The following is an 11831-nucleotide window of genomic DNA, read 5'->3' on the forward strand; positions in this document are numbered from 1 at the left end:
AATTTATTAATAATATTATTAGACTACAATAGAGCCTACATTATTGCATGTGCTTTCCAGACACAGACACAGATCCAAACAATGTACAATCTGACTGGGATGCTGGAACCATTTGTAGAGTGGGGGTGCTGAGAACCATTGAACCAAATTGTAAACCCTGTATATAACAGAAATCACTGTAAGCCAGGGGGTGTGGCAGCACCCCCAGTTCTAGCACCTATGCAAACTGAAAAGAAAGGAGGGGGAGGGGAAGATGCCACATACAAAGTTATTAGGATAATGATAGTCACATGGCTTATTAATTACATGTTGATATGTTTTGTGTTTGTGTGTATAAGTTAAAAATATGCTAATTTCCCCATCCCTTGACCCTCACTCAACAATTCCTCTCTTGCCTCTTTCTCCTGTACCAATTTCCAGCTTCAGTTCCTTATTTCCCTCCCTCCATAGAGATGAACAAGTCAGTCATGCGATAAATGAAATAGATTAATAGTTGATGGACTCAATTAGGCCCAGATCCTCAAGGATACTAAGACACTTAACTCCAAATTGAAAGCAAAAGGATTTCATATGGAGTAGAAGAAAGTGTGGAAATTGCGGTAAGAGAAGCAGATGACTGAGGTGGAGCAGGGGGGACAGGCAGGGAGAAATAAAGTGTGGCAGAGATATGCAGAGCCGTAAAGGCGGCCACAAAAAGTTTGAGCTTAATGGAGGTAGACAAGGGGGAGCCAGAGGAGGGCTTCAAATGGGGAGATGTGATCAGATCAACATGTGAGGGTCATCTTATCTGTTCTATTTTTATGGCCTGGCGGAGGTGATGAGGATGTCTGAAGTAATTGAGATAAAAATCTGGGGGAGGTTTTAGCTGGGTGAACAGAGAAAAAAGATTAGAACCTGGAAATATTGTGCAGGGGGAAAAAGGCTGCAAGATTTGGATATCACCTAGAAGTGTCCGAATTGGGAGGAGTTGAAGTTCAGACCCAGTTTATTGAGTGACAGGGAGGATGGTGGTCTGTTCAGTAGTGACAGAGAATGTGGGGAGGACAGAGTCATGCAGTGAAGGTGGCAGTGTAGTGCTGGTTTGGCAAGAAAAATGGCAAAATGAAGGGAGAGAGAACAAATATATAGTGGAAGAAGTCTGTGCAACAATGAGAATGATTCCTGGGGCATTCAGTGGCACGGATCAAGACCAGACAAATTGGAGGTTAAGGTGAGCCAGGGTTGGGGGTTAGTAGGACAAAGGTTTACAATAGGGGTCAAGAAGGAGAAAAGAGTCAACGGTGGAGGAGAGAAGGGATTCAGCAACAGAGTCAGTGGAGAAAGAGGAGTGAGCAGGGAGAATGGTGGGGGGGAGGGAATGAGTGTAGAAGAGCAGTCATGGACATGAATGGACTGGAGGTCACAGAGGGCTGAGGAATGTTGGAAGAGATAAGGCAATAACATGAGAGACAGAACTCAGCTATTGAGAGATCAAAGGAGCAGCAGCCTGTAGTGATTCCACAGTTTGGTTGACTCGATGCCAGGCACATCGCTTGGCCGGTCCACGCTGACCGCAAACTTATGGCCAACATCAGGTCAGCTAACTCAGGTCTTCATAACCATGTTCAAACATGGGAAAATTGTAGGTAAGCCCTAAAATCTAGGGTAAAGGGTATCCTTGGTGGGAAGACTGAGGGCAGGACTCAAAAACAGAGAGGGTGCTAAGAGCAAGAGGGTCAGAGGGAAGGAAGCAGCTTCTTGTCTGCAGAGCTTTACACAATAGTGTCTTGTCTGCAAGTGTAGTTTTGGCCATCTCCATTTAAAGTAAACAGCAGTTGTGTACATTTGTAAAATAAATAAATTACACTGAGAAATAGCCTGAGCCCCATCTCTCTCCCAACAGCAAAGTGGCTCACTGCAAAGTCCCAAAATCAAGTGGAAAGCAACACACACACACACCTTTTAAACTAGAAACACAGTTCACACTTTAAAATTCCCCTGCCACCCTCTCAGTGATTGTAAGGCCCACCACAGGATCATACATTGTTTTATAGAGACCTCTCCATGATCAGAGTAAATCTCATTCTCTGTTTAACTCTCCATCCTAAATTGCAGCAAGATTCACTTTTAAACTGTGCTTTGTCTAGAAGTCCTGTGGTGCCTGGTGGAGTAGTGGCAATGGACCGACATTACTTCCAAAATATTGGCGCTTATGATTCCGACATGACTCTATGGGGGGCAGAAAACCTAGAATTATCCATAAGGGTAAGAATCTGAATAGAAACGTCAAGTAACTATTGTGTGTTGAAGAGAACAATATTTAAGAGCCCAGAGGCAACTTAGAAAATAAAAACTGAGTATAAAACTGCATCAGGTAGAGAGAAATTTCTGTTTTCTCACAGAAACCTACCCCTAGAGTTCTCCAGCAAGATGTCAAGTGACAACACACAGAACCACTAAGTTAGAAGCAGTATGTCATCAAAACAAAGTCTCACTGGCTGACCCTCACTTCATGAAAGGATAATATTTTTAGCACCTTCTGAAAGCTGCATTTTGCAAATGAACCCTATCATATATGTAGTATTTGGAAAGTGTTAGTTGCAGAATCTTAACAACCGAAATGGACAAAGCAGTGTATCTTTAACACATTTAACGTTTAATGTTAAAGGCTCGAGTAAATCAACAAGTTAAACATATGTTAAAGACACGCTGCCTTGTCTACACTAGGCTGTTAATACATGTTAGCTAACACCTTCCAAATCCTAGTCTAGATAAGGCCTCAGAACACAAGCAGCCAAATTATAGCTGCCTCCTTCATGGGTGTACTGGGAGAATGGACTTCCTCCTCCTTCTGATGACCTCCTCCTTGGGGCACCCATAATTTGACCCCATCAGTATTGCTATCAGATAAAATGAACCCACAAGGCTACTGTCCAGAACAGATTTTTTACTTGTGTCAGTGTCTATTTCACCTTGTTTTGCACACCTAGGCAACTTACCATTTGCTAAATGGTGTTGATAGCGATGTACTGCCTGCATAGCGGATACACCATGTTAGAACTCTTTTTGTCTTCATCTGTGTTACAGGCATGGCTCTGTGGTGGTTCTGTTGAAATCCTTCCATGCTCACGGGTGGGGCACATTTATCGAAATCGTATCCCGCACACTTTTCCCAACGAAGAGGCTGCAGTGAGGAACAAAATCCGAATAGCAGAGACCTGGCTGGATTCTTTTAAAGAGATTTTCTACAAGCATGACACAGCGGCATTCCTAATTAGTAAAGTAAAGACATAAGTGATGGTCCATCTCAGGAAGGAGTAAAGTAAATCCTTACCATTTGGGGAAGGGGAGGAGAGAGAATTTTTCTTTTCGTAGCTGATTAATGCTGTCTGTTAACGTCCCACCTATTGTTTAGCCACTTCCAGAGGAAATAATTTTGTCTGCAGAGAAACAGACACCCAGTGCACTAGATTTAGGAAAGTGTTTATTAAGGTATAACACTCACTGAAAAGGTGACGTCTTGTTTAGCTCATGGTTGTCCAGAAGAAATTGGCTGTATTCTCACAAAACTAGAGTGAAGCACACAGAAAAGTTCTAAGAGCAACAGACACCCCAACCACTATACACCAATTAGATTTTCATTTGAGGAGTCATAAGGATGCGTTGAAAAGAGGATTGGATACCAGCTGCCATTCTGTCTTACATTTAGGGTGTGGAACCAGAATGGCAAAGCATCACTACTCACAAATCCTCCTGGAGTGACTCAGCATGCTCCACAACCATAGCGTAGCTGGTGGCTGTTTGGATTCAGCACTGTGACTGAAATATGCCTTAAAATCTCTAAACAGCAGAGTTGTTGACAATGCTGCTGCTTGCCCTATTTCTTTGGCTTTGGTACATTTCATTATACCAGCAACCTTTTCCACTCACTGGTAGGTCAGAAGTTTGAGCAGTTTTAGCAAGCAGGTGAAAAAGTAGACTCAGTAAAGGAGAGATGTCATTAATTTAAAAATGCTGTGCTTACAAAACTGAAGACTGATGAGAATGCTACAGCTAGGCAGTGCGTGGGTTGGCACTTAGCACTGTATAGGTTTCCTCAAACAATTTTGGCACTGCATTTCAATCCTGACCTGCCAAACCCCAGTTGCTGCAGTCCTGAGTTGCCCAATCGTGCTAAATTTTATGACAAGTTTGAGACTGTGTCAAACTAATTTTTTTCATCTGATTTTTCTCTTGTTACTTAAATTGCAGGACTTGAACCCCATTGGCCAAATTGGCATCTAATTTATACCCCTGCAGTTTCTTTGAGTCAATGAGCTAGCAGTGTAACTGAGAGGAGAATGTGAGCCCAGGCTGGCAGAGATCAATGACTGGTTTCTTATTTTACTTAATAATTAACTGAAGGCGCTTCTTGTTAACTAGGTAATAACTTTATCCTGAGCTTGTAAACCCTTCGGATTTCAGTGTTGAAGTTTATTTGCTATCAAAACCTTTGCCTTTGGCCTCAGTGTTTATTTTGTCCAGGTTACTGTTATTACCTCACAAATATGAAATACTCTCAAATGATATTCATGGTCAGCTAACATAAATAACCAGTTAAAACGGGGAGGGGGGGGAATTGATGAGGAAAAGGCCTGAGAAACGGTCTCTGAAATAAAATCAGAGGGCAACATGGTGATATGTTTGTGCCAAAGTACAGAAGTGCAAGTTCAATATATGTAACAGTGACAATGAAGGTGCAAGGGAGGCTGGATAAGGAACAATGGTAGATTTTTCAGCCTAACAGTTTGTAAGTTAATCTATTACCTTCTTGCACATACAGTATTTTTGTGCTAGTATAGCATGGTGTTTTAATCCATACAGGCAATGAATGAAATAATTTGCCGTGCATTTACTTGCAATCATCATAATAGTCTTGTCCCTGAGTGATTTGTTGAATTGATACGGTAAATAGGGCCATCTACTGGCCCTCGAAAAATCCAGGCAATATTAGCTGAACATTGACTCCTACTAGGTAATTTTTTAAAAATGTAACCCCAATTTAGATTGCTTTATACATTTTTTTCCATTCAGAATTTATTTTTTCTGGGTCTGAACTGTATTCTGCCCAGGATATCTATGGCATGAACATTAGTATTGATGAATAAATCTTTTCACTTTCAATTTTTTAGCTTATTTTGTTTCTTTAAACCAGGTTAAACTTATAGCCACAATTTCATCTCAGATTGTTTTGGCTAGAGACTGACCTGCTTCACAGTATTCTCCTGCCTCCAGCACCAAATCTAAACTGTAATTAATATGACAAAATGACACCAGCTGACATCTGCTTCCTAGACCCCAGTAATTCCCATGTGTACTGTCCCATTTTAAGGAATCCACAGACAAATTTTACTCCTGGTTGATTTCTGTGATTCACTGGAGATCTCCTGAGTGATGGGTCTGAGTGACCCTGATACTTTTGTGTTAGTGATTTGAGTTGCTGGACTGGTATTAATGAGACAAATCCCCTGTGATTTACTGATACAGATGGGATTAGCAGAGGCATTCAGGTTGGAGCTCCCTCAGTATAAATGACAAGGAGCTGCTAGCAGCATATTCTCCACGAGGAGTCCTTGGTTTTGGAACTTACTCCTTCACTTGGTCTGCCAGAACCCAGTCTTGTAAGCTTTCTGGACAGGCTGCAAAGCTCGTATCTTTCTCTCTTCCCGAAGGCGATCGAGGAGTGGGTGGACTGAGGGGGATATATTTATGGGTAGTCCTTTGTTTATGTTGCAATTTTTAGTGTATGACATAGGCACTCAAAGCAACAGGTGGGTGCCAAGAGCTGAATTTTAAAAATCTGAAGAAATAAGTAAATCACTGGCCAGAAGGGTGCAATAGATTGCTAAGAACTGCGGGGGGTCAGACTTTGAAAAGTATTTAGATCAGGACGCCATTGTGCTGGACCCTGTACAAACACAGAACAAAATGATGGTTCCTGCCCCATACAGCATCTGCAGAAACAAATTATTCACATAATATGATGAGCAATTGATGGGGAAAATAATCAAATCAATTGTTTATATATATAATTTGATCAGCATTACTGCATATATTAGACCAACTTCTAGGCTCATTTATCCACACTGCAAAGGGAATGTAAATAAGAGCAGATTTTGGTCTGTTAAAGCCAGGGCATTAAATGGCAATCAATAAGCCAAATTCTTACAGCCCCATTGGTTTCAGTGCAGTTAGTGTAGAATTTGTTTTTTGTTAAAAAGAGGGTAAAGAATTATTGATTTTGCAAGATAATGACACTTGTTATGGATGATGAAAATCCTTATTCCCACCCCATGTCTCATCTTTGAGACGCTCAATCCCCTTCCCACCCCAGACTAAATGTTATTTTAGTGGTAATGCAAACGAGAGACACGACACTAATTGTAACTTGTTGTACATAAGGGGTGGCAGAACTGAGCCCTCCCTGGGCAGTATATTTCTTTTCCAGCTTCTCAAAAACAAATATATTAGTACTTGTTTCCTATCCATTCAATTGCCATATGCTTTCTCATATAAGGCTGAGAAGCCAGATTGCAACGAGCGCCTTCAGCTGCAAAAGCGACTGGGCTGTAGAAAATTTCATTGGTTTATATCAAACGTATACCCCGAACTCCACCCACCAGAGTACAAACCAAGATTCTCTGGCAAGGTAAGAGGGAAATTATTATTATTATTTGTATTACTGGAGTACCTAGAGACCCCCAACCGAGATCAGAATCCCATTGTGCTAGGTGCTGTACAAACATATAGTAAGAGACAGTCCCTGCCCTGGACAGTTTACAATCTAAATAGACAAGGCAGATAAAGAATTGGAGGGAAAACAAAGGCACAGAGAAGGAAAGTGACTTGCCCAATATCACACAACAAGTACCAACTCAGGAACTGAACCCACTTCTCCTGACTCCCAGTCCAGTGCCCTATTCCCTAGCTCATGCTGCCTCCCCAAAAATTATAGGATTTCACATTTAATAATTATAACTTATTAAAACACACATTTAATAAAACTGTTTTATGAGCCAAATCCTCAGACTCTTAGTTTCTGTTCAGTTCTTTCTCAGGAAAGTTCCTATTGACATCAATGAGAATTTGCCCAAGAAAAGAGTAAGTACTGTGTAAGGATCTCAGAATTTGACCCAATGTGAAAAGGCTTAGCTGTGCCTCAACGAGAGTGAGACCGAGTATGGTACATGAGCAGGGGATCTCATCCTGAGCTCAGAGGGTAGACGTAGACCTAGCATTCCGCTTGATAGATTCAGAAACTGTAATGTAATATACTACTAGTTATCCTGATATTGTATAGCATGATATATAATTCCACGTTGTCATAACATACCAGCATATGTAGTTATGGTCATTATACTGAAAACATTCTTGTGACTATTGTATTAAATTCAGTACCGTATACACAAACAGGGCAATTATTAGAGCTCATCAGAAAATAGGTTTTTGTGTGGAAAATTGTGACCTTCTGTTGAAAACTGAACACCCGAAACCAAACATTTGGAGAGTTTTGGGTGTTCAGTTTTTCTGACAAAAACATCAAACATTTTCAGGGAATACAGAAAGTTTCTGCAAAAATTTCCATTTTCTCAAAATCCCAATTTTCCATAAAAAATGGTTGGAAAAGGTTCAACCAGTTCAACTAATTATAAACTGAAGGTTTAACTTTAACTTTGCCAAATAGCATGATCTCGTGTCACTCTACTGACAAGGCTCAGTTTCGCTCAATATGCGAGTCCATTTGATCTTGCCTATGAGTGAAAGGATTCTACCTACTGAATAATTAGCCAAAGCATGTACAATAAAAAGGATACAACCCAAGCAACATTAAAAGTTAATTAAAAAACATTTCCTTTTTAACTGATTGTACTTTATTTCAGTATAAATATTTATTTGCAGCTGTACAACACTGGTGTTGGCTTCTGTGCAGATTACAGATCTGCCTGGGATGCTGCAGAAGGTCTTATTGAGCTGTCTCCTTGTAGTGACAATATTAACCAGGTATTGTATATTTCAGGCTTATGTGTACTGGCATCAAATTTAAGGCCCAGATACAGGAAGGTATTTAAGCTGGTCTCTAACTAACTTTAAGCGCTGCCTTCAATAAGAGTACTCATGTGCTTTCAAGTTAAACACATGCTTATGTACTTTCTTGAATCAGAGGCTAAATGATGAGCAGCTAAATTACTGCAACAATATGTCTTGCTGATTTTGTCCCATCCAAAAAATATGTTTTTTTTTCCATTTGGGAATTAGTTCATCTGCACTGGACGCTATTAAAATATTGAGATTCACCACACTATTTACCCCATGATATTTTCAGTATTCCCTATACTAAAAATGAGAAATGTATATGACTGGACTGACACACAACAAATACTGCAGTATATTGAATTATTGCAAGTGGCAAATGTCAAGATTTTCATGATCTTGACTGTTATTTTTTCAATCAGTTTTTGGAAACTTAAGAAAGGGAAAAGTCATATTTTAGTTAATATAATAGAATGGTTACTTAGCACACTGCTTGACAGTACAATAATTTAAAGCAATGATTTACAATACAGTAAAAACATTCATTCATTCAAATGAAATCTCAGTAAGCAGTCTTTGTCTAATGAAAATCCAACCAGCATTGTGACAGCTTTACTGTATTCTGCCCCTCTTTTAAAAATGATTTCTCCTTCAACCATCTAATATGCAAAGTGTAATTTAACCAGCAACACACCTAGGATATGTCTGTTCGTTTTCCATGACAGATATTTAAAGCTGGCTACTGTTTTTCACCTGAAATTGTTTGTACTTTTTAGGTCATTTAGATATTTAAGTATTTGATCTGCAGGCACACACATACATCTACATTAACTAAAGTGTTTCAGTCCAGAGATTTGTGGATGCAAAAATGAAAGCCTGGTTTACATCAAGCTAAAAATGAGGTTTTTACTTTTTATCTCCATAGAGGTCAGTCAACAACACTGAGTTCTGGAATAATATTAAACAATTAGAACTCTATGCTCTGATCCTTATACACCTCTACCCCGATAGAATGCTGTCCTCGGGAGCCAAAAAATCTTACCGCGTTATAGGTGAAACTGCATTATATCGAACTTGCTTTGATCCGCCGGAGTGCGCAACCCTCCCTCCCCCCGAGCGCTGCTTTACCGCGTTATCTCTGAATTCGTGTTATATCGGGGTAGAGGTGTACATCCAAAACTCCCATTAAAGATAGGGGAAGTTTTGGAAGTTCAAGAAATATAAGACCAGGACCTTAGATTGTATATGCAAATATTTGCGTCCTGATTGGTTTGCAAAAGTTCTGCTTCCTGATTGACTCAAAGATAGATGTTTTCCCCCTGAACTTTTAAATTCATTTCTCTTTTTGAATGCTGAGAATGAACTCAGTGGTAGTTGAAACTGTCCAGCACATGCGGATTGGGCCTATGAGTACAAAGTGATTATTCATTATTTTCAGTAGCATGGAATGGAAGACTAGGAAGTTTAGGGCAGAAATCTATCAACTGTAGAATAACTGAGATGGATTTTTCCCATATTCTGATGTCTGGGAATGTCCCACCAGCCAGAGTACATTTTAAAAAAAATATTGCCTACAAATGTTATATTCTGCATCTATTTTATACATATTATCCAATCCTAAAAATCTTTACTCATGGAAATAGTCCCAGGAAAGTAGTCGTGCAAGGACTACTTGTAAGAGGATAGGTTTGCAGAATCAGGCCTATTGTGTCTCCTTCATTCATCTTGGAATTTTATGTTAACAGACAGGAAATGATTTTGGATATTAGCAACTAAAAATGAATTGGAATGTTCTTCAGCTTTATTAATGCAAACAAACCCTTCCTTTTCTAGCATTTTGAATATAACAGTATGAAGGAAATCCGGTTTGGTTCCGCTCTGCAGTTTTGCTTTGATGTCAGACATGAGAAGGTTATCCTTCAAAACTGTACACAAGAGACAGAAAATAACCAGCAACAATGGGATGTCCAGGAGGTGTGTAGTGATTTTGTCATGAAGCTAGGCTAACTGAAAACAGTCCAAAAGTTGTCGGGAAGGGGTTACCAGAAGTTTTAGAATGTGGTTTCACTGCATCACAGTTTGCATCCAAGGTACTGTGAAGCTATTTGTCTTATTCACACCAACTTCCTTATACAAATTTGGTTAAGAAAAAGAGTTAAAGCAACCATTCTATAGAACCTCATGCTCTAGATTTTTGCTGTACTAGACTAACCTATTTATTTTATAGGGGATCCTGGAATATATGAACCAGTGATTATGAAATTAACCTAAGGGCAAACCCTACCCCACTTCTGTAGGCACAAAGGACCCTTACAGCAAAGGAACACGTACAGTCCTGCTACGCAGGCTGGGACAGGTGCGAGAGGACCCAGATTCTGGGAGCACATGAAGAAGGGGTTAGCTCCTTGCTTGTCTTGAATTGGATCTCTTTTGGGAGTAGGGTGGGGCCTTAAAATTCCCCCTCTACTGCTGTATAGGAGTATCTCCTTCTATAAGAATTCAATATTATTCAGTGGAATTCACCCAGCAAGGTAGGAAATTATCTGCAGCACGGGAAATTGTAAGGTTCCAGGATAATATATAGAACAAAGTGTTAAAAGAGATCCGGACAGATTTATGAGTGGGATTGTAAAATGGGTTGCTTGTCATGGTAGGGGGCAGGGCTCAGCAGCCCTGGGACTCACCGGTTTATGTCGTATGTTCTTAGAAGCTCATGCGTCTAGGCTTCAGACAGCTACCTGCAGGGATCAGGAAGGGATTCCCCCACCGCTGCCAATGTATTCTGTTTCTGTTTTTTTGTCTCCTTCCTGTGAAACATCAGAGATGCCCATGGCTGGAGATTGAATACTGGACAGGGTGGGAGAGGGCTCTGAGGTGGCATCAAGCATTCTCTGTCTCGGGTGCTTGGCTGGCTGCTTCCTGCTCATGTGCTCAAGGTCTAACTGATCACCATGTGTGGAGTCGGGAAGGAATTTCCCCTCAGGTCAGATTGGTGGTGACCTTGGGGGTTTTTCACCTTCTTCTGCAGCATGTGGATGAGAGTCACTTACCAGGATTATCTGGGTGTATATCACCTAATCATTTCCCTGCCATTACAGGAGCCTCGGGCACTGATGCATGTCGTTCCCGCCTGTTCTCTCCCAGTGGCTAGGGTTACCATATATCCGGATTTTCCCGGACATGTCCAGCTTTTTGGTCCTCAAATCCCCGTCTGGGAGGAAATTCCAAAAAGCCGGGCATGTCTGGGAAAATAGGGAGGGGTCGTGGGGCTTGGATCTGGGCTGGAGCCACTGGGGCCGGAGCCGCTGGGGCTGGCGCTGCTCGGCCAGGGCCGGGCCGGGCCGGAGCCGCTTGGCCAGAACCGGGGCCCAAGTGGAGCCGGGCTGGAGCCGCTGGGACCGGGGGCGCTCGGCCGGCGCCGCTCGCCCAGGGCCAGGGCCGGGCCGGAGCCGCTCGACTGGAACCGGGGCCCGAGTGGAGCCGGGCCGGAGCTGCTGGGACCGGGGGCGCTTGGCTGGCGCCGCTCGCCCAGGGCCGGGGCCGGGGCTGCTCACCCAGGGCCGGGGCCGGGCTGGAGCCGCTTGGCCGGAACTGGGGCCCAAGCGGAGCCGGGCCGGAGACGCTGGGACCGAGACTGGGGGTGCTCGGCCAGGGCCGGGCCGGAGCCGCTCGACTGGAACCGGGGCCCGAGTGGAGCCGGGCCGGAGCTGCTGGGACCGGGGGCGCTTGGCTGGCGCCGCTCGCCCAGGGCCGGGGCCGGGGCTGCTCACCCAGGGCCGGGG

General features: G+C 42.3%; 1 protein-coding gene across 5 annotated transcripts in view; it reads left to right on the forward strand.

Annotated features, from left to right (window-relative positions):
* Positions 1–11831, forward strand: part of GALNT15 (polypeptide N-acetylgalactosaminyltransferase 15) — a 35878-nt gene that overhangs the window by 19670 nt on the left and 4377 nt on the right. For 3 of the 5 annotated variants that reach the window (XM_005297030.5, XM_008170463.4, XM_024107149.3), the window contains 5 exons: positions 2127–2244; positions 3067–3261; positions 6536–6667; positions 7918–8019; positions 9883–10023. In XM_005297030.5, coding sequence (XP_005297087.2) covers positions 2127–2244; positions 3067–3261; positions 6536–6667; positions 7918–8019; positions 9883–10023 — 688 coding nt within the window. Of the gene's footprint in view, positions 1–2126; positions 2245–3066; positions 3262–6535; positions 6668–7917; positions 8020–9882; positions 10140–11831 lie in introns of all 5 variants that reach the window. The other 2 variants (XR_006177189.2, XM_065587050.1) reach the window with 2 other exon arrangements.

This window comes from Chrysemys picta, chromosome 2, assembly GCF_011386835.1.
Source record: "Chrysemys picta bellii isolate R12L10 chromosome 2, ASM1138683v2, whole genome shotgun sequence".
NCBI classification, from domain to species: Eukaryota; Metazoa; Chordata; order Testudines; family Emydidae; genus Chrysemys; species Chrysemys picta.